This window comes from Cetorhinus maximus, chromosome 6 (assembly GCF_964194155.1).
Source record: "Cetorhinus maximus chromosome 6, sCetMax3.hap1.1, whole genome shotgun sequence".
Lineage (NCBI taxonomy): Eukaryota > Metazoa > Chordata > Chondrichthyes > Lamniformes > Cetorhinidae > Cetorhinus > Cetorhinus maximus.
The window spans coordinates 134,557,750-134,578,748 of NC_135884.1; the positions used below are offsets into that span (position 1 = coordinate 134,557,750).

General features: G+C 42.0%; 1 protein-coding gene across 2 annotated transcripts in view; it reads left to right on the plus strand.

Annotated features, from left to right (window-relative positions):
• Positions 1-20,999, plus strand: part of gan (gigaxonin) — a 108,832-nt gene that overhangs the window by 9,642 nt on the left and 78,191 nt on the right. For both annotated transcript variants that reach the window (XM_078544548.1, XM_078544546.1), the window contains exons 2-3: positions 10,631-10,745; positions 12,880-13,230. In XM_078544548.1, coding sequence (XP_078400674.1) covers positions 10,631-10,745; positions 12,880-13,230 — 466 coding nt within the window. The remainder of the gene's footprint in view (positions 1-10,630; positions 10,746-12,879; positions 13,231-20,999) is intronic.

Consider the following 20,999-nt stretch of genomic DNA (forward strand, 5'->3'; position numbering starts at 1 on the left):
GGTGAATAGTGGTGGACAATTAAACAATTCATTTGGAGGAGGAGGCTCCACAAATATCCTCATCCTCAACGATGGAGGAGCCCAGCACATCAGTGCAAAAGATCAGGCTGAAGCATTCGCAACAATCTTCAGCCAGAAGTGCCGAGCGCATGATCCATCTCAGCCTCCTCCGGAGGTCCCCAGCATCACAGATGCCAGTCTTCAACCAATTGGATTTACTCCATGTGATATCAAGAAAAGGCTGAAGGCACTGTATACCGCAAAGGCTATGGGCCCTGACAATATTCCGGCAATAGTACTGAAGACTTGTGCTCCAGAACTTGCCACGTCCCTAGCCAAGCTGTTCCAGTACAGCTACAACACTGGCATCTACCCGGCTATGTATCCAGGGTTGTCCTGTACACAAAAAGCAGGACAAATCCAACCCAGCCAATTACCGCCCCATCAGTCAACTCTCGATCATCAGTAAAGCAATTGAAGGGGTTATCAACAGTGCTATCAAGTGGCACTTGCTTAGCAATAACCTGCTCACTGATTACCAGTTTAGGTTCCGCCAGGGCCACTCAGCTCCTGAGCTCATTACAGCCCTGGCTTAAACATGGACAAAAGTGCTGAACTCCCAAGGTGAAGTGAGAGTGACAGCCCTTGACATCATGGCAGCATTTTGACCAAGTGTGGCATCAAGGAGCCCCAGCAAAACTGGAGTCATTGGGAATTAGGGGGAAAACTCTGCTGGTTGGAGTCAAGCCTAGTACAATGGAAGATGGTTGTGGTTGTTGGAGCTCAGTCATCTCAGCTCCAGGACATCACTGCAGGAGTTCCTCAGGGTAGTGCCCTAGGCCCAACCACCTTCCATTGCTTCATCAATGACCTTCCTTCTATCGTAAGGTCAGAAGTGGGGATGTTCGCTGATGAGTGCACAATGTTCACCATTTGCAACTCCTCAGATACTGAAGCAGTCCATGTCCAAATGCAGCAAGACCTGGACAATATCCAGGCTTGGGCTGACAATTGGTAAGTAACATTAGCACCACTGAAGTGCCAGGCAATGACCATCTTCAACAAGAGAGAATCTAACCATCGCCTCTTGACTTTCAATGGCATTACTATCGCTGAATCCCCCATTATCAACATCCTGGGGGTTACCATTGACCAGAAACTGAACTGGACTAGCCATATTAAATACTGTGGCTAGGAATCGTGCAACGAGTAACTCTCACCTCCTGACTCTCCAAAGCCTGTCCACCATCTACAAGGCACAAGTCAGGAATGTGATGGAATACTCCCCACTTGCCTGGATGAGTGCAGCTCTTACAACACTGAAGAAGCTGGACACCATTCAGGACAAAGCAGTCCGCTTGATTGGCACCAGATCCACAAACAATCAGTCCCTCCACCACCAACACACGGTAGCAGCAATGTGTACCATCTACAAGATGCACTGCAGGAATTCACCAAGGCTCCTTAGACAACACCTTCCAAACCCACGACCACTACCAATTAGAAGGACATGGGCAGCAGATAGATGGGAATGCCGCCACTTGAAGTCCCCCTCCAAGTCACTCACCATCCTGACTTAGAAATATATCATCATTCCTTCACTGTTGCTGAGTCAAAATCCTGGAACTCCCTTCCTAACAGCACTGTGGGTGTACCTACACCATATGGACTGCAGTGGTTCAAGAAGGCAACTCACCACCACCTCCTTCTCAAAGGCATCTAGAAACGGGCAATATATGCTGACCCAGCCAACGAAGCCCACATCCCGTGAATGAATTTTTAAAAATAGGTAGTTTGCACTAGGGTAAGTTTGACTTCAAACGCGGAGAGTTTGGATTTTCTGGCCTAAAATCAGGGGTCAACTTTTCCTGGAGGTTAACCATTACTCGAATATATACCGTTGATAAGCATCTTGTGCAAAAAGAGTTAACCCTGGTTAAGTAGAAAATTGTCAATATTGGGTCCTTTTTGATTTTGAACTTGGAATTTAACCTGTTTCAATGTCCTTTTTTTTTAATATATATTAATTCTTGTGATGAGTGTCTGGCAAGGCCAACAGTTATTGCCTACCCCTAATTGTCATTAAGCAAGCGATGAGTTGCCTACAACTGAGTGAGTGCTAGGCCATTTCAGAGGGCACTTTAAGAGTAAACCTCATTGGCGTTGGTGTGGAGTCAAACGTAGGCCAAACTGGGCAAGGAGAGCAGATTTCCTTCCCTAATGGACATTAGTGAACCAGTTGGGTTTTTATGACAATCCAGTAGTTTCATGGCCATTATTAATAGAGACTAGCTTTTTATTCCAGATTTATTTACTAATTAATTGAATTTAAATCCCTCCAGCACCCATATTGAGATTTGAACTCGTGTCTCCGGAGCATTAGTGGGGGGTCTCTGGATTAACAGCCCAATAACGTTATCACTGTGCTACCATCCATCATTGGGCTATTGCATAACAGTACTTTATTCGTGAGTAAAGTGCAGAAATCAATACACCTTGATTACAGATGCCAGCGCTGAGGGGATGAGACTCTTTTAATAAGTATACAATGCTAATAGCCAGCTTTCTTTGTAGAACTGTAGACTGTCACTGATTAATGTGTTGCATGCAGACTTTAAATTATTTGGTTTTGGAGAGATTTTAGATTAATTTTTATTACAAAATTACCAGTAAGATAGATTCATCTTACAACGTTCATGTTTTGGAAATATGAGTTTAACCTGAATGAAACAGCTGGAGAAATGTTTTTTCCGTACCTGTGTAGTTTAGGGCACAACCATGACAGTCGTACATTATGAGTTAGTGGCTTCGTTTTGGGTAGAAATATGGATGGGAAGAGTTGGGTGAGGGGTGTGGAGCTATCAGGAAAGTTCACATTTGGGAAGGGAGGTCGTGTCTCATTTACTTGATCGAGTTTTTCAAGGAAGTGACAAATATGATCGACGATGGAAGGGCAGTGGATGTTATCTACATGGATTTCAGTAAGGCCTTTGACAAGGTTCCTCAGGGCAGACTGGTACAGAAGGTAAAGTCACATGGGATCAGGTGAGCTGGCAAGATGGATACAGAATTGGCTTGGTCATAGAAGACAGAGGGTAGCAGTGGAAGGGTGCTTTTCTGAATGGAGAGCTGTGACTAGTGGAGTTCCGCAGGGATCAGTGCTGGGACCTTTGCTGTTTGTAGTATACATAAATGATTTGGAGGAAAATGTAACTGAGCTAATTAGTAAGTTTGCAGACGACACTAAGGTTGGAGGAGTTGCAAATAGCGAAGAGCCTTGTCAAAGGATACAACGGGATATAGATCGGTTGGAGACTTGGGCGGAGAAATGGCAGATGGAGTTTAATCCGGACAAATGTGAGGTAATGCATTTTGGAAGGTCTAATACGGGTAGGAATTATACAGTAAATGGCAGAACCCTTAAGTGCATCGACGGGCAGAGGGATCTGGGTGTACAGGTCCACAGGTCACTGAAAGTGGCAACGCAGGTCTATCAAGTCGCCCCTCAATCTCCGTTGCTCTAGTGAGAACAATCCGAGTTTCTCCAACCTCTCCTCATAGCTAATAACCTCCAGACCAGGCAGCATCTTGGTAAACCTCCTCTGCACCCTCTCCAACGCCTCCATATCCTTCTGCTAATGTGGTGACCAGAATTGCACACAATATTCCAAGGAAGGCATATGACATGCTTGTCTTCATTGGCAGGGGTATTGAGTATAAAAGCTGGGAAGTCATGCTGCAGCTGTATAGAACCTTGGTTAGGCCACACTTGGAATATTGCGTGCAATTCTGGTCGCCACATTAGCAGAAGGATATGGAGGCGTTGGAGAGGGTGCAGAGGAGGTTTACCAGGATACTACCTGGTCTGGAAGTTATTAGCTATGAGGAGAGGTTGGAGAAACTCTGATTGTTCTCACTAGAGCGACGGAGATTGAGGGGCGACTTGATAGAAGTTTACAAAATTATGAGTGGCATGGACAGAGTAGATAGTGTGAAGCTTTTTCCCAGGGTGGAAGAGTCAATTACTAGGGGACATAGATTTACGGTGAGTGGAGAAAACTTTAGAGGAGATGTGTGGGGCAAGTTTTTTACGCAGAGGGTAGTGAGTGTCTGGAATTCGCTACCAGACGAGGTGGTGGAAGCAGGTACAATAGTGGTGTTTAAGAGGCAGCTTGACAAATACATGAATAGGATGGGAATAGAGCAATACGGACCCCGGAAGTGCAAAATGTTTTAGTTTGACAGGCAAAATGATCGGCGCAGGCTTGGAGGGCCGAAGGGCCTGTTCGTGTGCTGTACTTTTCTTGGTTGTTGTTCTTTGGCCATAATAGGTTTGTTGGCAACTCAGCTGGTCAATCCATTGGCATGGAAAGCTAAGGAAGGCTCTGAAGTGACTTTTTGAATGGGATACAAAGATTGTTTCCTCTGCATATTTCTGAAGAAAGTCACGCAGAGAATAATTAAGGCTGAAAAATTTCAGAGTTTTCTCATCTCCAATTGTATTTATCTCGTAATGTGTTCTGTAACATTTTATTAACGTCTGTGTTGTGAGGAGAGTTGTAGAATTGCTATCAGATTAACTGAGAAAAGTTCTGTTGTTCATATATTACATGTAAAACTAGCCAGCATTTGGCTTACACTTGGCCTCATCTCAATGAAGTGTTTTATCATCTGCAGTGCTGGAAAGAAATGCACATGGAGAGCATGTGTGAGATTATTTCCAAAAAGGCATTTGATAAGGTGCCACACAAAGGTAAATAGGCAAGTTAAGAGCTCAGGGAGTTGGGAGTAATATTTTAGCATGGATAGAGGATTGGTTAACTGATAGAGTGGGCATAAATGGAGCTTTTTCAAGTTGTCAGGCAGTGAATAATGGAGTGCTGCAAGGGTCATTGCTGGGCCTCAGCTATTTACAATCTATATTAATGACTTGGATGAAGAGTCAGAGAGTGATATATCAAAGTTTGCTAATAATACCAAACTAGCTGGGAAAGTAAGCTATGGGGAGGACACAGAGGCTGCAAAGAGAAGTAGACAGGTTAAGTGAGTGGGAAGCAAGATGGCACACAGAGTATAATGTAGGGAAGTGTGAAGTCATTCACTTTGGCCATAAGAATAGAAAAGCAGAATTTTTTAAAAAGGTGTGAAACTTGAAAGTGTTGATGTTCAAAGAACATTGATGTGCTTGTACAAGGAATGTAGAAAGCTAGCGTGCAGGTGCAGCAAGCAATTAGGATGGCAAATTGCATTTTTTTTCTAATTTGTTCATGGGATGCGAGCATCGCTGGCTAGGCCAGTATTTATTGCTTACCCCTGATTGCCCTTGAGAAGGTGGTGTTGAGCTGCCTTCTTGAACCGCTGCAGTCCATGTGTTGGAGGAACACCCACAGTGTTGTTAGGAAGGGAGTTCCAGGATTTTGACTCAGCCACAGTGAAGGAATGGTGTTGGTGGCCTTGATTGCAAGGGACAGGAGTACAAGAATAAAGAAATCTTGCTATAATTGTGCAAGGTTTTGGTGAGACCACATCTGGAATAGTGTGTGCAGTTTTGGACTCCAGTTTTAAACAATACATGAGCATTGGAGACATTACAGCAGAGAAATTGGTCCCTGGGATGAGGAGGTTGTCCTATAATGAGAGGTTAAGTAAATTGGACTTATATTCTCTGAAGTTTAGAAGAATGAGAGGTGATCTCATTGAAACCTACAAAATTCTGAAGGGGCTTGATAGGGTAAACAATGAGATTGTTTGTTTGTTTCTGGCTGGGGAGTCTAAAACATTGGAGCACAGTCTCAGGATAAGGAGCCGATCATTTATGACTGAGATGAGGAGAAATTACTTCCCTCAAAGGGTGGTAAATCTTTGGAATTCTATACCCCAGAGGGTTGTGGATGCTGCATCGTTGAATACGTTTTAAGACTGGGATAGATAGATAGATTTTTGGTCTCTCGGAATTAAGGGATATGGGGAGTAGATGGTGAAAATGGAGTTGAAGCCCAGGATCAGCCATGATTGTATTGAATGGCTGAGCAGGCTCGACAGGCCTTATGGTCTGCTGCTGCTCCTATTCCTTGTGTTCTTGTATAATATCCAGCACACCCACAAGTTTTCAATGTATTATTGAGCAGTAAATGTAACCTCCTGATTGTAGCGGGCTCAGAATTTTCTTATCAGAAAAACTGATGAAGCTGAATCAAAAGGAATATCAAGTGCAGATCTGGATTTTATAACATACTGTCAGCATTACATCTGTAAGATTTTGAGAATACTAATTTTGAGGCTTCTAATGTTGGTTTGAAGTAATATTTATGGATTTTACCTTGACCACCTTTTAAACAGTTCAATTTGAATTTCTGCTAGTGAGACAATTTACAGCTAAGGCAGGCTGTGAACAGGATGGCAGCTGTTTGCGAGGAACTGGTGTTGATGACTTAATTACTTTTAAAGGTACCAAAAAGTCTTGGGTTCAAGGAATTGTATTTGTTTTAATTGCACTGTGCAACTGGGGGCTTCTTCGTCAGCTTTGAAGAAATAAATAAAAAGTTTAATCTCAGCAGTTTGAACTTAGTATGACAGCTTCTCTTTAAACACAGCCACGTATTCTGTTAGGTTTTTGTTTAGTAAATGCATAATTGATTAAGCACATCTGCAGAACAGAACACCTGTATTTTAAAAGAAAGACATTCTTTTCCTGGCATTATGGTAGGAATTATCTTAATTGTCTTGGTATCCGTGGGACTTAGTAAAATTGTTGTGAACGTTTATCATGGGTTGTATTGTTGATTAGAGGATGCAACATTATTTGTACAACCACCTGTATCTACAAAGATGTGCCATTAGAATCATAGTTTACAGCACAGAAAGAGGCCACTTGGCCCATCGTGTCTGCGCCAGCTGAAAAACGAGCCTCCCAACCTAATCTCACTTTCCAGCATTTGGTCCATAGCCCTGCAGGTTATGGCTCTTGAGGTGTCAATCCAGGCATCTTTTAAATGAGTTGAGGGTTTCTGCCTTTACTACTCTTTTCAGGCAGTGAGTTCCAGACCTCCAGATCCCTCTGAATGAAAACAATTTTCCTCCTCTCCCCTCTAATCTTTCTACCAATCATTTTAAACCTATGCCCTCTGGTCACAGACCTCTCTGCTAAGGTAAATAGGCCCTTCCCATCACTGTATCGGGACCCTCACAATTGTGTACATCTCTGTCAAATCTCCCCTCAGCCACCTCTGTTCCAAGGAGAACAACCCCAGTCTATCCAATCTTTCCTCATAACTGCAATTTTCCAGTCCTGGAACATCCTGGCAAATCTCCTCTGTACCCTCTCTACTGAATTACATCCTTTCTGTAATGAGGTGACCACAACTGCACTGAGTGTTCAAGTTGTAGCCTAACTAATGATTTATACAATTCCACCATAACCTTCCTGCTCTTATTCTATGCCTTGGCTAATAAATGAAAGGATTCCATATGACTTGTTAATCACCTTATTGACCTGTCCTATCTTCAGGAATCTGTGGACTTTCGCTCCAAGGTCCCTTACTTCCTCTACACCCCTGTGTTCTCCCATTTATTGTGTATTCCTTTGCCTTGTTTGACCTCCCCAAATGCATCACCTCACACTTGTCTGGGTTGAATTCCATTTGCCACTTTTCTGCTCACTTGACCAGTCCATTGATATCTTCCTGCAGTCTGCAGCAAAAAACAATTTTTGTGTCGCCTGCAAACAACTTAATCATTCCCCCCACATTGATGAACAGTTCATTAATATATACCACAACAAAGCAGGGCACCTGGTACCAAGCCATTTGTTCATAATAGAATGTACCTCCAGGGGCCCAGGCAATAAGAGATGGACTTTTGTCTTCAGTCTGCATAACACCTGATGACCCTCACCTTAAGCCAATGAAAGAAGTTAATTTGGACTATTTCCAAATAAGGAAGCGGGACAGTCAGATTTAGGGATGAAAGTTGGAATACCAGAGTCTTCATCGGCACAGTTTTATCGTGGCTTCTGTGGTACGGGTCTTCTGAGACATAGTTCAACGTAACATCACTTCAGTGACAGAAGGAGGAAGGCATGGTCGGTGCTGGCTGCATTTGAGGAATCCTTGGGCCATGAGGGAAAAGAAACATCCATGCTGTCTTCACTGCTTTTTGCTATGTATATGTACCATCTTGCTTGATAAATTCTACTTGATTCATAAATATTAATTATTCATACCTTGTTAGGTCAGGCACAACTAAGGACCCCATTGTTAGGAATTAAGAATTCGGAACTTAGATATTTTAAGTAAAAGGGTTTTATACCTCAAAACCCCTGAAGCTTACAGATGCTGGTATAACATCTCCTGTAATAGTGCATGGGTTTCTTTTTTTTTCTTCACTCATTGCATGTGGACTTCGCTGGCTAGGCCAGCATTTATTGCACATCCCTAATTGCCCAGGAGAAGGTGGTGGTGAGCTGCCTTCTTGAACCTCTGCTGTCTACTGTGGATGTACCTACACCACATGCTGTTAGGGAGGGAGTTGCAGGATTTTGACCCAGCGACAGTGAAGGAACGGCGATATATTTCCAAGTCAGGATGGTGAGTGGCTTGGAAGGAAACTTCCAGGTGGTGGTGTTCCTATGTAACTGCTGCCCTTGTCCTTCTAGATGGGAGTGGTCGTGGGTTTGGAAGGTGCTGTCTAAGGAGCCTTGGTGAGTTCCTGCGGTGCATCTTGCACTCTGCTGCACTATGCATTGATGATGGAAGGAGTGATTGTTTGTGGATGTGTGCCAATTAAGCAGGCTGCTTTGTCCTGGATGGTGTCAAGCTTCTTCAGTGTTGTTGGAGCTGTCCTCATCCAGGCAAGTGGGGAATATTCCATCACATTCCTGACTTGTGCCTTGTGTGGACAGGCTTTGGGGAGTCAGGGGGTGAGTTACTTGCCGCAGGATTCCTAGCCTCTGACCTGCTCTTGTAGCCACAGTATTTATATGGCTAGACTGTTTCAGTTTCTGGTCAATGGTAATGCATAGGATGTTGATAATGAGGGATTTGGCGATGATAATGCCATTGAATGGTTAGATTCTCTCTTGTTGGAGATGGTCATTGCCTGGCATTTGTCAGCCCAAGACTGGATATTGACCAGGTCTTTCTGTATTTGAACATGGACTGCATCAGTACCTGAGGAGTTGCAAATTGTGCTGAATATTGTTGAATCATTAGTGAGCATCCACACCTAACCTTATGATGAAAGGAGGGTCATTGATGAAGCAACTGAAGATGGTTGGACCTAGGACACTACCCTGAGGAACTCCTGCAGTGATGTCCTGGAGCTGATATGACTGACCTCCAACAACCACAACCATCTTCCTTTGTGCTTGTTATGACTCCAGCCAGTGGAGAGTTTCCCCACTGATTCCCATTGACTCCATTATTGCTAGGGCTCCTTGATGCAACACTCAGTCCAATGCTGCCTTGATGTCAAAGGTTCACCCTCACTTCACCTCTGGAGTTCAGCTCTTTTTGTCCATTTTGAACCAAAGCTGTAATGAGGTCAGGAGCTGAGTGACCCTGGCGGAACCCAGGAATGGAGTGTTTCGGTTACGTAATGTAACAATTTTGCTCTTTAGATCTCGCTGCATCAGACATCATGTCCTGGCCAGGAGAATAGGCAAGTAATTTGTTCCAAGGCCTTTTGCCAATGTTCCTCTGAAACCAGCACCAGGTCTTGTGCATGAGTAAGCCATGATATCTCATCCTCTGATGTTAAAAGCCTATTGGAGAAGAGATTTGCTTCCATTGGCAGTTGTGGGCCCTTTTCTGGGGCAGAGAACCAGCTGGCAGCCATTGCTTAACTTTTTTTCTAATTTCAATTCAGAATTTACAAATGAACATCTGAAATGAATTTTGTTGGGAGATATGAGTGTGATGGAGTGTAAAGTGTTTGGGAGAAAACCAAGATTTTCTGTTAAATGGTATAATGGATCTTAATCCTAATAAAAAAACCATAAAGTTTGTCAAAATTTTTGTTCTAAAGCAATTAGATTATATCTTACGCTTACCAGAAAGGGTGTATTTAGAAACATTTTTTTTATTGGAAGGCATTAATAGTTTAGAACCAAAGCAGGTGATGTGACATAATAAATTAGCTTACACATATTTACCTATTATCTGTACAGTTCCAGTAATCAACTTTACACAGTGCTAATATTGTTGCTATGTATTTCATAAACACATTTCTTCACTATTTTGCCACAAAGATAATGGATAAAGCAGTGGAAATTGATTTTTCACATTGAACAAAGTTAATTATTTGACTGATCTCAGCATTAAGGAATCTATCTCCCTTTGACTTGATTTCTGCGTGACATTGACTAGGAATTTTGGAAAAATTGAATTATGTTTTTACTTTCAAATATGTTTTCCAGCACCATTGAACAGTCTTGTATGTTTTTGTTGTTTCTTAACAGACACTCTGTAACAACACCAGCTAAAAATAAAATCATGTTATGAAGAGCATGTATTGATAACAGTGCTTTTAATTTTGGCTTCAAACATGTTGAATTGTGATTGCTTTGTGTTTTACCATACCATGAAGTGTAACCATTTTAGATACTTATTGCAGTCTGATGTTTGTATTTCAGGACTAAATTGAATTATACGGCTCCGACAGATGATGGTTCAGCGTATAAAATTATCCTAGATGGGATTTCTGTCGCTGTTATGCGGGAATTGTTGGATTATATGTTTAGTGGCCAGGTACGGAACCTTTCTCTGTTTCTATGTTGACTTTGTACATTTTGTGTACCCTCTTTATAATGGAACATTTTGGTTAACTTTTTACTTCAGTAAAGGCAAAATGACGCCAGTACAGAACAATTTTATTTCAAAGGAATCATGGAGGAGTTAGATTTTTCTTCCCATTGATTATGAATGTATGGTAATCTAGTTCCATTGTTCTTTGAATCCTTTAATGAAGGCTATGCTTATTGTTTTCAAACTGAAGGTGAAGGCAATTTTTAGAGAGCAACATGATATTTAGATATATTTTGATTTTTATACCATTAATCTTTTAATAAGGTCTAGTATGTTCTCAATTTGTTTTTTCTCACTTCAATCAGATGGATTAACTATTATTTTGTACATACTTTAAGGTTTGAATTGTGCATCAAAATATTAATATCTCTTAGAACTGTAGAAAACATAGAATGAACAGTTCAAATCTTTTGGGACAATCTTTTTGCCCCAGATTTTAAATTTATAGATGTTTTAATTTATAATAGAATATAGGAGCTAAAAGTCAGCTTCACTCACAGAAATCGCACCCACTTTATATAATATTGCGATGATGGTTTGATTAGTCATTGAGCAGTATGCTTCAGAGATGCGCTGAGTCACTTGATTCTAATACAAATACAGCATAATTCGTTAATGTGTCCTTTTGGCAGCTTTCTAAATTTGATAGACTGACATTCAAATTCTGCATACTCCAGTTACTGTTTCAGAGGGATTCAGCTGCCTGCCTTTTTTTTCATATAATTTGTTAAATTTGGAATTTTTGAAGAAGGCTTGTCCGACTGTAAGCCCTGAAGTGAATAAGATAAAGTGGAATTGTTACTAGTTAAAGTTGAGTTGTTACAATGTTACGTCTAGTGTCTGCCGAAAGTCGTTTCCCTTGGTCTTTTGAGAATCCCCAAACCAACTTCCAACGGCAAGGCTTGCTCTAGTAATTGCTTCTCCCGGCCTCGCCAGGGCAAATCTTCCAGTGACCTTAAATCTCTGCAGGTCCCCCCTCTTCCCCCAGAGGGCAAGCTTTCACTAGCATTCTGCCTGGTAACTAGAAGAGCACAGCTTTTCCCCTGCTGCTCATAATGGCTGCTACTTCTCTGTCTGTCCAGGGTTTTTTAATCAGACCACCTGGGAATTTGTAAGTCTGCACAAAGCAAGAGCAGCGGCCTCAGTCTGTAAGTCTAACCATGGCAAAGCCACATGCTCTGTCTTTTCTTTTCAGGTGTCAAACCTGACAGACAGATTTCAGTAATATTTGACCTGTGTCCCCTGTCCCCATGGTAACCAAGTCACACAAGTTTGTTGTCAGGCAGAGCTTGTAGCTCTTTATTACCCCATCTTACCTTGAATTAAAGAAACAGCTTAAAACATAACCCTTTATAAAATCTCACAATTGTAACACTTTCTTTTCCTAGCCCAGCTCCCACCTTCCGCCCTGCATAAACTTGTGCTTAACGAAAACGTTTCTGTCCGTATAGTAACTCGTGTCAACTCCCATTCATCCATCATATGTGCTTGCTGGTCTGCATTGAGTACTGATCTGGCAATAGCTCAGTTTTAAAATTCTCACCCTTATTTGCAAATCCCTCTAAGGTCTCATCCCTCCCAATCTCTGCAATCTCCTTCAGCCCTACAAACCTTTGAGATTTCTGTGCTCATCCAATTCTGGCATCTTGTGCATTCCAAGATTAGTGGTGGTGCTTTTAGTTGCCTGTGTCCTAAGCGCTGAAATTCCCTCCCTGAACCTCGCTACTTCTTTGTGCTCCTTTAAAACCTAGCTCTTTGGCTAAACTTTACAGCATCTCTCCTGATACTTTCTTCTGCAGCTCAGCATCAAATTTTGATTGATAATGCACTCGTAAAGCACTTTGGGATGTTTTATTGGGTTAAAGGCACTATATAAGTGCAAGTTGTTAACTTTAAGCAGCCCCTGGTAGGGGAAATACTAGGAGCCCGAGTGAAGATTGATTGAAACTCTTATGATGGTTGTCAGCAACGGCCAGCAATGAATAAACTGCATATTCTAGGAATGTAAAAATTGAAATTCTTTCAATGCTATTCTTGAGTTCTTTGTGTTATGCAATCATTTTTTTCCTCCTTTCAGATTAAGCTGAGTGAAGACACTATTCAGGATATTGTGCAGGCTGCAGATCTTCTCCTCCTCACTGATTTAAAAGCCCTGTGCTGTGAATTTTTAGAAAGTTGCATTGCTCCTGAGAACTGTATTGGCATACGTGACTTTGCTTTGCACTACTCTTTGCAACATGTGTACTACATAGCCACCGAGTATCTGGAAACACATTTCCGTGATGTCGCCCATACCGAGGAGTTCCTGGAGCTAGGCCACGAAAAAGTGAAAGAAATTATCTCTTTGGAAAAGTTGAATGTGGGAAATGAAAGGTATATCTTTGATGCAGTGGTGAAATGGATTTGTCAAGATCCTGTGGTTCGAAAGGTACAGAAAATCTAGCATTTCTCTTACTTTCAGTGATGATTGTGGTACTAATTTTGTAATTTACCATGTTTTTTTTTCACTACTTATTCAACAGAACGTTTTAGTGTCACATAATACAAGGATTTTAAAAGGGTATTTGGTTACAGTAGCATTTTGTCATGATTCCTGACTTTAAAAAAAAAAGTGAATGTCAACAAATTATAATGCAGTGATAAACCAGTAATAAGAGACCTGGAGGTAATTCTAGGACAATAATACTGTTGTGGGGTCAGAGAGTCCAGCTGAAGAGAGATTTATTTTAAACCCTTTCCAACCAACTGTTCAGTTTTCTACCTCTTGAACTTGCTTTCCCACTTACTTATAATATGCAGAATTATGGTTTAATGTGATGGTTTCATTTTATTTATGCACTGACAACCTCTAGTTTTCTCCCAGTTTCTCCAGCCTATCCATGTAACTGTAATTCATCAGACCTGGAACCATTCTAGTAAATCTCTTCATTACCCTCTCCAAAGACTTCACATCTTCCCGAGTGTGGTACCCAAAATTGGATGCAGTACTCTAGCTGGGGCTGAACTAATGCATTATGTAGTTCTACCATGACTTTCTGGTCTTTGCACTCTATTCCTCTATTTATAAATAAAACCCAGGAACCCGTATGTTTTATTAACTGCTTTGTTAACCTGTTCTGTCATCATCTGAGATTAATGCACATGCCCCAGTCTGTCTCCTCGCAACCCTTTTAATTTAACATGCATTGTCTCTCATCATCAAATTATTGTTAGTGGGAGCTTGCTGTGCATAAAGTGGCTGTTACGTTGCCTACATTACAATAGTGAATCGTTATGATGTGGCAGGTGATGAGTGTCAGGCAGACCAAACCCATAAGGGAAACTTGGCCATGCTATCACAACATTTTTGCAATTCATATTTATTGCGAGAAGATTTATGCACTGAATTTGGAAGTATGAGCCCACTAATGCCTTTAGAGATTTAAAATAAAACTAAATTAAAACATTTATTAGGAAAATAAAAGATTTCAAGCACATACATAAGATTACAACACAGAGATAAAAACAAAAAACTACTGCGGATGCTGGAAATCCAAAACAAAAACAGAATTACCTGGAAAAACTCAGCAGGTCTGGCAGCATCGGTGGAGAAGAAAAGAGTCGACACAGAACTGAGTATAGTTAGGAGAGGGGTGACCTGCTGAGTTTTTCCAGGTAATTCTGTTTTTGTTTTACATAAGATTACAGTTACTTAATACCATAACAACTCCCAAGATTAACCTGACTCCCAACTACACATGCCCTTTAAGGCAACAGTTCAAAAATAGATTGTAAATTTAAATAGGCAAGCCAGCAAGTTTACCACAGAACCTACTTGACAGTGAAATTCCAAAGACTTTCCTCCACCTTTTGGTTACTGGGCATAGCAGACTTCTACAAAAGTGGCTGGAGGCTTCCCCAAGGCTGTTTTACATGGTCCTTTTTAGATCTTACCTGCCACCCCCACAGCATCACCCTCCATCCTTCTTTATATGTTTTTCTGACTTTACTCTGTAAATTCCATTGTTCTATATGTCTTTAGAAATTTACTTTTCTCATAATATAAAAATCTTTCATGTTGCCAATATGGTCAGTACCTTTGGGAAAAATAAACATACTGTTTGACCTTGCTTATCTTGTTAGTTGTAAACATCCTACCATCGCTTTGGAACCCAAACAAACCCTTCTTATCTAAAAAATGCAAATTTCCTTCACACCCTACATGCTAAACCCTCATCCATGTTTACTCATTAGCATTTCAATTGACTTTTACCCCTAATTTCTTTTGATAATTTCAAGCTTGCAGTTTATCTGACTCTAATTCAATTAAATCACACAGGGACAACTATCTACACTCACGCCCATAAACCTACTTTACAATAAACCACAACAATATAAATAAAAAAATGTTAGCTTCATGACTGAATACATTTAAAAAAAACTTCATTGGCTTGAAAGTGCTTTGCAACATCCTCCTTTTGTAAAAGGCACTATATAAATGTAAGTTCTTTGTTTTTTTTTGTACTCTTTCTTTTGTAGCACTATTATACAGTTGTGAGAGCACTATTCAGATTTATTGACCAATATCAAAATTATACATCCATGATATATGATGGAGAAGTAGCTGGATGATTGTGTGCCAAGGGCTTAAATGATTTTATTTGCATTGGGAACTAAAAATGCAGGAGGTCATTGGAATCATTTGTATTGGGAACAATACAGTGTTAGTCAGTGCAAGTGGGTGAATAATGACTAAGGCTTCTGAAAATAAAGCCATAGTAACACACCCATGTGTGAAAGCTAGCAAGTTGTTTAAAGTAGCAAAATGTAATGTTACAGTAACTACACTGTAGTGTCAGAAAATAATCTTCTCATCGTCATTGCTGCTGGAGTTTCTACATTTATCATGTACTAACAGCTAACATTTTCTTTTGTAACACTGTTATGACCACGGCCAGTGTAAATTGCTGCGCAAACCGAACCCCAGAAGGAAACTTGGTTTACGGGCACTACCTTTTTTCGTATTCTGAAACCGAGAAGAAGACTGATCTCAGCAGTAAGAGGTCCAGTCACATTTTTAGGATTTTAAAAATTGAAAGTAAAATTTTTAACAAAAATATGAGAACTTAAGTACACAAGTTTACAGTTACACAATTAAGGGTAGTCTTATAAAACACGCTGCTTGGTCAACCCAAAGTTAACACCTTTCAGGCAACACTTAGAGTTGTCTAACTATGAAATCCAGTAATATTACACAAGGCAAACTGCTGTAGCTTAAATAAAGGTGCACCACATAATCTTTACCCTCTTCGCCTCTTGTGGTGGAATCCACTTCAGAATAAAACTGCTTGCTGCAACCCAAGACTTTTCTGGCTTGACTGGTTGGGTGATTTGAACTGCATCCTCTCCCAGCCCAGAGCTCCAGCAATAGCTCAAATAGCTCCAGTTATCTCCACGCATCTCAACTGCTCTAGCTCAACAGCAACTCTAAATACTACTTTTTCCCTTTCATCTCAGTTCCATTGTTCTCACACCTCTTTGAAACTCAAAGCCTTCCAAATATAAGATCTTACATGTTTCCATCTTGTCTTTGCTTTCGGGCCAATAAAATATAATATCCCCACTACTTTTTGCTTGTGGAACTCTTGCAAGATGTAAACGCATTTCTTATCACCTCTGACGCACACGCACACCACACTCACTCACAGCCTTCTTTACAGAATTACAGAATATTCCCTAAGATATTTTCAAAAATTCATTCTCACAACACCACTACTACTACTAGACAAAGTAAGCACCATATCTGTGCTCCTGCTCCAATAAGACTGTTATACAAAGTGTCTATAAGCCACTCTATTTTAATTGATCAACCTGGCTGGTTTACTTTGTTCTCTTAGGTCTGCAGTGGTGATTTTTTAAAATGCTTTTCTGCCCTTTTTTTTTTTTGAGCCCTTTTCTTTCCTGTTCTAGTCTATGATGATAACTTGAATGGTTTGTGTGATAGAAAAATATGATTTCAATGGGGGCATTTTTGGGATGCATTACTGTTATGTTTATATTAGCATGGCCCAAGATATCCAGCAGGACGTCTTTTAGGGCTAGTGGTAGCTTGGGGTGGGGGGCACGATCAATTATAATACAGTTCTATGAAAAGTGTAATTATACGCACAGATCACCTTTTATGTCAAAATGTTAATTTTTTTTGTATTGTGCTGTGTTTTAAAACTGCAGGAAGACTTCATTATTGAAGCTGGAAAGTAACGTAAGAAATATAGTTGGAATCACTGGCTTGGTAGGCAGAAAGAGGAGGTGATGGCATCATGGTAATGTCACTAGACTAGTAATCCAGAAGACCCAGGCTTATACTCTGGGGATACCAATTCACATCCCACCATGGTAGCTGGTGGAATTTAAATTCAATTAATTTTTTAAAAATCTGGAATTAAAAGCTAGTTTCGGTAATAGTGACCACGAAACCATTGTCCTTAAAGCCCATCTGGTTCACTAATCTCCTTTAGGAAAGAAAACCTGCTGCCCTTACCTGGTCTGGCCTGCAGACTCCAAACTGACAGCAATGTGGTTGACTCTTAAACATCCTCTGAAACTGCCTAGCAAGCCACTCTCTCAGTTGTATCAGACTGCTACAAAGTCTACCAAAAGAAATGAAACCAGATGGACCACACAGCATCAACCTAGTCACTGGAAACAACAATGGCAAAGCCAGCTCTATCAACCCTGCAACGTCCACCATCCTAACATCTGGGCGCTTATGCCAAAGTTGGGAGCGCTGTTGCGCAGACTAGTCAAGCAACAGCCTAACATAGTCATACTCACAGAATTATACTTTACAGATAATGTCCCACACACCACCATCACCATCCCTGGGTATGTCCTGTCCCATCGACAGAACAGAACCACCAGAAGTTTCCTTTTTTAATTCCTTCATGGGACATTGGAGTCACTGGCTAGGCCAGCATTTTTATTGCCCATCCTTAATTGCCCTTGAAGGTAGTGAGCTGCTTTCTTGAACTGTTGCATTCCATGTGGTGTAGGTACACCCACAGGGCTGTTTATGAGAGAGTTCCAGGATTTTGAACTAGTGACACTGAAGGAATGGCAATATAGTTCCAAGCCAGGATGGTGTGTGGCTTGGAGGGGAATTTGCAGCTGGTGGTGTTCCCATGCATCTGCTGCCCTTGTCCTTCTAGGTGGTATAGGTCACAAGTTTGGAAGGTGCTGCCGAAGGAGCCTTAGTGAGTTGATAGTATGTACTGCTGCCACTGTGCATCGGTGGTGGAGGGAGTGGATGTTGAAGATGATGGATATGGTGCCAGTCAAGTGGGTTGCTTTGTCCATGATGGTGTCGAGTTTCCTGAATGTTATTGGAACAGCACTCATCCAGGCAAGTGGACAGTATTCCATCAGACTCCTAACTTGTGCCTTGTTAATGGTGGATAGGGTTTGCAGTGTCAGGAACTGAGTTATTCACTATGTAATTCCCAGCCTCTGACCTGCTCCTGTAGCCACAGTATTTATGTGGCTGGTCCAGTTCAGTTTCTTGTCATTGGTAACCACCCACCCCCGCCCCCGCCCCCGCCCCAGGAGGATGTTAATGCGGGATTCAGCAATGGTCGTGCAACAGAATTGTCAAGGCAAGATTGTTGGACTTTCTCTTATTGGAGATGGTTATTGCCCGGCACTTAAGTGGCAAGCAACATTTGCGCCACACATCAGTCTGAATGTTGTCCAGGTCTTGCTGCATATGGGCAGGTTGCGGGAAAGTGGTATACAGTCGGGTGCCCTTGGAGTCCTCAATATCAAGTCTGGAATGTACTCTGGGTGGGGGACTTCAATGTCCGTTATCAAGAATGGCTCAGTAGCACTTCTACTGACCAAGCTGGCTAGCCCTAAAGGGCATAGCTGCTAGACTGGGTCTGCGGCAGGTGGTGAGGGAATCAACAGGAGGATAAAAACCTACTTGACCTCGTCCTCCCTACTGGGTCTGAGGCAGGTGGTGAGGGAATCAACAGGAGGATAAAAACCTACTTGACCTCGTCCTCCCTGGTCTACATGTCACAGATGTATCTGTTCATGACAGTATCGGTAAGAGTGACCATCACACAGTCCGTGTGGATACGAAGTCCAGTCTTCACATTGAGGATACCCTCTGTGTGTTTTGTGATCCTGCCACTGTGCTAAATGGGGTAGATTTTGAACAGATCTGGCAACTCAAAATTGGGCATCCATGAGGTGCTGCGGGCCATCAGCAGCAGCAGAATTGCATTCAACCACAATCTGTAACTTCATAGGCTGGCACACCCTCCGTTCTATCACTACCATTAAGCCGAGGAATCAACCCTCATTCAATAAAGAGTGCAGGAGGGCATGCCAGGAACAGCCCTGGCATACCTAAAAATTAGGTGTTAACCTGGTGAAGCTTCAACACAGGAATACTTTGCCAAGCAATCCCACAACCATCAGATCTAAGCTCTGCAGTCCTGCCACATCCAGTTGTAAATTGTGATGGACAAATAAACATCTAACTGGAGGAGGAGGCTCCACAAATATTTCCATCCTCAAGTGATGGGAGAGCCCAGCACATCGGTGCAAAAGAGGAGGCTGAAGCGTTTGCAACCATCTTCATCCAGAAGTGCCGAGTGGATGATGCATGTCAGCCTCCTCCTGCAGTCCCCAGCATCACAGATGCAAGTCTTCAGCCAGTTCGATTCACTTCACATGATATCAAGAAACAGCTGTAGGTACTGGATATTGCAGGATAGGGCCCTGATAAGATTCCGGCAATAATACAGGTAAGACTTGTGCTCCAGAATTAGCCGGGCCCCTAGTCAATCTGCTCCAGCTACAACACTGGCATCTACCTAGCAATGTGGGAAATTGCCCAGGTATGTCCTGAACACACAAGCGGGGCAAATTTAGAAGCGGCCGTTGACAGTGCTATCAAGTGGCACTTACGCATAAATAACCTGTTCCCTGGTGCTTAGTTTGGGTTCCGCCAAGGCTACTCACCTCCTGACCTCGTCACAACCTTGGTTCAAACATGGACAAAGGAGCTGAACTCCTGAGGTGAAGTGAGAGGGATTGCCCTTGGCATCAAGGCAGCATTTGACCAAGTGTGGCATTAAGGAGCCCGAACTCAACTGGAGTCAATGGGAATCATCTCAGTCCCGGGACATCGCTGCAGGAGTTCCTCATGGATTGTGAATTGGTTCATGGATTGAGAACGTGTTAGCAGACAGGAAACAGAGAGTAGGAATAAATGGGTCTGAGTGGCAAGAGGTGACTAGTGGGATACCGCAGGGATCAGTGCTTGGGCCCTAGCTATTCACAATATATATCAATTTTTTGGATGAGGGAACCAAATGTAATATTTCCAAGTTTGCTGATGACACAAAACTTGGTGGGAATGTGAGCAATGAGGAGGGTGTTAAGAGGCCTCAAGGTTATTCAGACAGGTTGAGTGAGTGGGCAAATACATTGCAGATGCAGTATAATGTGGATAAGTGTGAAGTTATACACTTTGGTAGGAAAAACAGAATGGCAGAGTATTATTTAAATGGTGATAGATTGGGAAATATTGATCTACAAAAGGACCTGGGTGTCCTTGTACACCAATCACTGAAAGCAAGTATGCAGGTGCAGCAAGCAGTTAAGAAGGCAAATGGTATGTTGGCCTTCATTGCAAGAGGACTTGAGTACAGGAGCAAGGATGTATACCGTATCTGTACAGGGCTTTGGTGAGACCACGCCTGGAGTAATGTGTATAGTTTTGGTCTCCTTACCCAAGAAAGGATATACACGCCATAGATGAAGTACAGTGAAGGTTCACCGGACTGATTCCTGGGATGGCAGGATTGTCGTATGTGGAAAGATTGGATTGACTAGGCCTATATTCACTGGAGTATAGAAGAATGAGAGGAAATCTCATTGTCCGTCCCTGTCAGAATTTATATGTTTCAGACGGCTGCAGGGATGTTATTTCCCCTGGCTGGGGGTCTATAACAAGGGGTCACAGTCTCAGGATGCGGTGTAGACCATTTAGGACTGAGATGATGAGAAACCTCTTCACTCAGAGGGTGGTGAACCTGTAGAATTCTCTACCACAGAAGGCTGTGGAGGCCAAGTCACTGAATATATTTAAGAAGGAAATAGATTTCAGGACTGTAAAGGCATCAAGGGGTGTGGGGAGAGCGCAGGAGT